General features: G+C 40.4%; 1 protein-coding gene across 1 annotated transcript; it reads left to right on the top strand.

The window, feature by feature from the left end:
* Window positions 1-4,343: 4,343 nt before the first annotated feature.
* Window positions 4,344-5,315, top strand: LOC107707625 (free fatty acid receptor 2-like). The gene has a single exon (XM_016511701.1). It carries the CDS (start codon window positions 4,344-4,346, stop codon window positions 5,313-5,315), a length of 972 nt encoding a protein of 323 aa, XP_016367187.1.
* Window positions 5,316-5,528: the final 213 nt, after the last annotated feature.

The following is a 5,528-nucleotide window of genomic DNA, read 5'->3' as shown; positions in this document are numbered from 1 at the left end:
AAAGCGCCTCAAAGTCCTGTGATCGGCTAAACAGTAATGATACATCACTGACATTGATTTGTTTTCTGCATGCTATTCCATAAGAAAATGCTTATAGCACAGTTTAAAAACAGAATCTAACTCTTCTAACACGGCTGAGCCATTTTGTTTAAACATGCATATGAAGTCTGAGCAGATGTACTAACTCTGGAATTATTTAAATAAAGTTTTACAAATCCATTCATGCTATGTTTACATCATTCCAGAACGATTCACGGCATTGTTAGACACGCATATGCGTGACCTTAAATCATGCTAAACCTTCAGCAATATTTATGACCCTCTTCCTTACTAGAAAATAAATGATGGACTACAAAATCATACATCTTAATCTATAAATACAAAAGACACTGTCACTCGGCTGCTCGCTGTATATGTCATTGTCAGCGGATGTATATTAGGCCTGTGCAGGGCCATCGCTATAATTCACAAGAGTCCGTAGGCTTTAGTGGGCCTCCTTCATTATGAAACATTCCTCGTCTTTCTCTGATGACGACAATTGTTTTCTTAATATGTGATTAACTTGATCTGTGCTGCATGGTGAAATGATCATCCATCTCTCTCTGTTTTTTGGCATGCATTTGATAGGCGAACCACTTTTTCTATGGCGCAGACACGTAGGAACCGAAGTGAGAGGGGGTGTCAGAGTAAAGCACAAGGAGCTGCTTGGAAAAAGTTGTCCACAATTAATTTTCAATGAGAGGGCCGAGCGGACGGAGAGCAAGCACAGTCCCACGAAACTCAAAATGTGGAGTATGTATGTGACGTGTGGAGGCAACGGCCCGTGTCGCCACGGAGTTTACAAAAGAACAAATCCTTGTTTAGTAAGTCTTGACTTTTTAAGATTATACAGACATTGATTTTTTAGCAATTCATGTGTTTCAGGCTTTTGAGGTTTTAATATTTTAATACTGGATGTTTAGTGGGGAATTCACATAATGAGAAAGACAACATTTATGTGTCTACTCAAATGCTTTTGATTACTTTATTACTTTTTTAGTGATGGATGATAATGATGATGATGTTATGCTTATGGTCATCTCTTTTTTATCTATGATTTAACCAGCTGGGATGAGCTATTAGTGTACAAGTTTGCTGACTCAGTTTTGCTCATTTCGTCCCAGCATATCTAATAATAAATGAAGGAACTAGTGCGTTTTTCCCCGATACAACCCTAGATGGATCAGTCATTGCACAATCAAACTTTTAGCTATGAAACACAGCATTGTCATGTGTAGTAAAGTGTATTGCACGCCATTGTGAAAGTGATGAATTTCCTACTTTCGGGGGGGTTCTGTGCTGAACGTCAGGGATTTTCCGTGATTTTAGCTACTGAATGAAGAATATAGGCCTATCCGAAAGACTGTATTACATTCAACCTGGAAAGTTGAGATTTTTTAAATTCTGACTTGGAAAAGTGCAACTGAACTTGCAGAAAATGCTGATTTGGCCAAGATGGCAAAGCATGACATCATGCAAACAGAGACTGACATAGCCCATGATAGATGTTCAATTTCAAGCAAATAAAATGCACCAATCCATCAAAGCCGGTGATAATAAAAGCGCTTTAGCAAACGTTTGCAAAGGCAGGAGTGTAAAACACTGTAAATGATCCTCAGGTGATAAGCGTACACCTGTAGAATAAATGCTTGCATTGAACAGCATCGTTTATCCACCACAGTTTGGTTGCTAGGAAATGTCTTTGTTGACAATCGGACATCTGCAAAGTTAATGCCGCCTGTATTGGTGACATGTATTGTGAAACACACTGTATACAGTAAATAAAAATGATTTAACTCACTTAACTCACTTAACACACTTAGGCTCCAAAAGGGGTAGAAGATCCATTTTTAGTTCCCCAAAGAACCTCAGTGAACAGTTCTTAAAATGACCCTTTTTTCACATTTTAATAAACAAAGGTTATTTATTGGCATTCAAGGCTCCATGAAGGTACTTTAAAATCATGGAAACATTCCATTGCAAAAAAGTTTCTGTTTAGGGGAAAAAGGTTCTTTAGATTATTACAAAAATTGTTCTTTTAAGAACTGTTCACTGAAAGGTTCTTTGAGGAACCAAAAATGGTTCTTCTATGGCAACCTCCTTTTAGAACCTTTATTTTAAAGAATGTAAACAATCTTTTTTTCCACTATAAGGAATGCAAAGATTCTAAAGATTTAAAGATAAAGATATAAGGAACCCTTATATTTAAGAGTGTTGCCATTCCAACTTTAAGGTCAGAGATTTCAAGCAAGACATCCAAAACATCAAAATCTGGATGAAATACAGCATCATTCCCAATCTTATCCTCTTTTTAAATACACTTTCGATTCGGGGGATGTTTTGGGATTGTAAATGTAGTCACATGGTTCGCTTTGAGAGGTTGTAGTCTTGATGCCGAGTGTTAAAGTGAAGGAGAGACCAGACTGACTCATTGCCCTCCCAGTCACACTCACACAAGCGCACACCCATCATCTTTAAACACATCTCCCACACACCCTGAAGGAGTATAAATCCCGATAAGACGGCAAAGACTTGCTCACATGTACACATACAGCACCAGAGTCTGTGCACGAGAAGCACGCCAGCTTGGATCCAGTCCACATTTATTAATTTTCCCTTTATCAGTCTTCAATATTGAAAATGGAAAGCAAACAGTTGGTGCGGAAGCTGTCAGCAGATAGACCCTAGTCTCTATTGAAAAACAAGAGAGAGTCAATACAGAAGCACAGCCGAGAGGTCCAGTGTGCTTTGCGGTGAGTTCGCCTTTTTGTCTCAACATTAGAGCAGGGATGGTTTTAAGAGTTGTAAAAGAGTTCCCTTATTGCGTTATTGCCACTTTTTGATGCTTGCTTGCTTCTTCATAAAGCGTTTAAATACTTCCTTTAGATGTATCCCTGTAATAACATCTAATTCTGGTCACAATGTGTCATCATCAGGCCATTCTGTGCTTAATTTGGAGGATAATCTTTAGGAATTCTGTGCAATGCAACGCAATTTAAACAAAGTAAAACATGTTGAACGGAGCCAAGAGTTCTACACTTTTAAATCATCATATTCGCCAAAATATTTATGCAAGGAGTTGGGGATGTGTTGATCTTTGGCAGAGTTTTCTGTGGGCGCAGATTCCAGGCCTGGTCATCATATACAATAGTTTTATAGAATCTAGTTATTGTTTTACAGTTTGTATACCATCACAGTAAGCACTGTTTGATCTACATCAAGGGTGTCCGAACTTGCTCCTATAGGTCCACTGTACTGCAATCCTTAATAAACATTTACAATTTGTCAAGTCAAATTTATTTGTATTGTGCTTTTCACAATATGCATCGTGTCAAAACAGCTTTACAGAAAGTCGTAGTGTGATGTCTATAACTCCTTAGCGCTTTACCATAATGCAAGTTTTAGGGCTGGGCGATATGACAGTATAAAATGATTATACAAATGATCCTCCAGAGTTTAGATCTAGCTATATTGTATTTATAGTGTTGTCTATAGCACACATATCTGTGCTGCAGTGGTCGCTTCTTCTGAGCTTCACTTCTGAGCATTCAAAGGCAAATAAGTCATTTAAAGGTTGGTCGGTTTTTGATATTTAAATATTAGTTGGTTTTGTTCCATTAAGAGATTTAAATATTGGTTGTTTTGTTCTGTTAAGACACTTAAGTATTGGTCAGTTTTGTTCTATTTAGAGATTTAAATATTGGTCAGTTTTGTTCAAAGCAAGAATAAGCGATTCTCAAAAAGTACACTCTAAAAAATGTTGGGTTAAATATAACCCAGCGCTGGGTTAAAAAGGGACAAACCCAGCTATTGGGTTGTTTTGACCCAGCGGTTGGGTTCATTTTTTAGAGTGTATTAACGAAAATAAGATCAGATGTCGCAAATGAAACATCTGATACTTGGGCACACTCAGGAGAAAGTTTTTAAGGGATTTAGTCTATGGTTGCTTTTGTCGTAAGCGAGAGTAAACAATTTTCTAGAAAGCGCCATAGAAGATACGATTGGTCATCTGAAGTAAAAACTAGCCAGTTATAAAACAGTCTAATGTGAGTTGAACCTTTTTCAAATTTAATTAGAAGTCATTTAAGCAAAACAATGTTAATTGGTAATGACTAAGAATCTTTAGGATTACTAGAAACGTCCAGGCAAGTGTGTTGGGGAGTCCGGTCCTCTAGGAGCAGGACTGGACACCCTTGTTCTATATTACTGATATTTTTCATGATTTTAACACTGCATCAAATTTCCAGGACTGAAACGTCTACTGAGGCCACCTTCTCCTGTGGACTGTATGGAGCACAGCAACCATGCAACACTGTGATTATTATCTGTGCCTCACCGTCTACATCGTCACCTTCATCACCGGCTTCCCGGCCAACGTCTTGGCCTTCTACACACTCAGCCGCAAGATTTGGAGAAAGCCGGCACCCATCGACATCCTCCTCCTCAACCTGATCATCTCAGACTTGCTCTTCCTCATCTTCCTCCCCTTTAAGATGCAAGAAGTGGCCAATAATATGGTGTGGAATATCCACTACTTTCTATGTCCGCTGTCTGGTTTTGTCTTCTACATGACCATCTACAACAGCACCTTCTTCTTGACCGCGGTGAGCGTGGAGCGCTACCTCGGCGTGGCGTTTCCAATCCAGCACTCCCTGTGGAGAAGACCCATCTACGCCGTGTTCGCCAGCATCTTCATCTGGGTGTTTTCCATCCTCCATCTCAGCATCGTCTACATCGTGCCCTTCTACAACCCATCCGGGATGGTCCCGCCATCCAGGAATGTCTGCTACGAGGGATTCACCAACGCTCAACTCGAGATCCTCTTGCCCGTACGCTTGGAGTTGTGCATTGTCCTCTTCTGCGTTCCCTTACTTATTTGCAGCTTCTGCTATATAAACTTCATCCGCATTCTTTCGAGGCTGCCAAACATCGGCCGGCGGAGAAAGCTGCGGGCGATTGGATTGGCTTTGGGAACGTTGTTGGTGTTTGTGCTCTGTTTTGGACCCTACAACGTCTCCCATGTTGTCGGCTTCATAACCAAGTCAAGCCCTGCTTGGAGAGACAAAGCTCTTCTTCTCAGCACGTTCAATGCTTGTTTGGACCCGATTCTTTTTTACTTCACCTCTGCGGCTGTTAGAAACACACTTGCGGCGATGGTGAGGGGCATTTGGGGTAGATGTTGGTGTCCACAAATCCTATGGAGCTCCAGGAAGGAACCTCCTGAAACTGAGAAAAACAGTCTCCCGAAGCCACAGGAGATCACGAACGCACTTTGACCAATGGTTTTTCATTTAGGCCAGGAACGACCGTGCAATTATTTTTTTGTACGCAAATGCAGCATGGTAAACATTACTCCACTTCCTTGTAAGACGGAGGCGACAAGGAAGGGTAGATGTTGGTGTCCACAAATCCTATGGAGCTCCAGGAAGGAACCTCCTGAAACTGAGAAAAACAGTCTCCCGAAGCCACAGGAGATCACGAACGCACTT

The sequence above is a fragment of the Sinocyclocheilus rhinocerous genome, unplaced genomic scaffold (genome assembly GCF_001515625.1).
Source record: "Sinocyclocheilus rhinocerous isolate Xijiao unplaced genomic scaffold, SAMN03320098_v1.1 scaffold235, whole genome shotgun sequence".
NCBI classification, from domain to species: Eukaryota; Metazoa; Chordata; class Actinopteri; order Cypriniformes; family Cyprinidae; genus Sinocyclocheilus; species Sinocyclocheilus rhinocerous.
Note: the sequence above shows the minus strand (reverse complement) of the source record. Positions and strands in the feature narration are given on the sequence as shown.

Coding starts and splice junctions, on each gene's coding strand:
- LOC107707625 (XM_016511701.1), top strand. CDS start 4,344: ATGCAACACTGTGATTATTATCTGTGCCTCACCGTCTACATCGTCACC.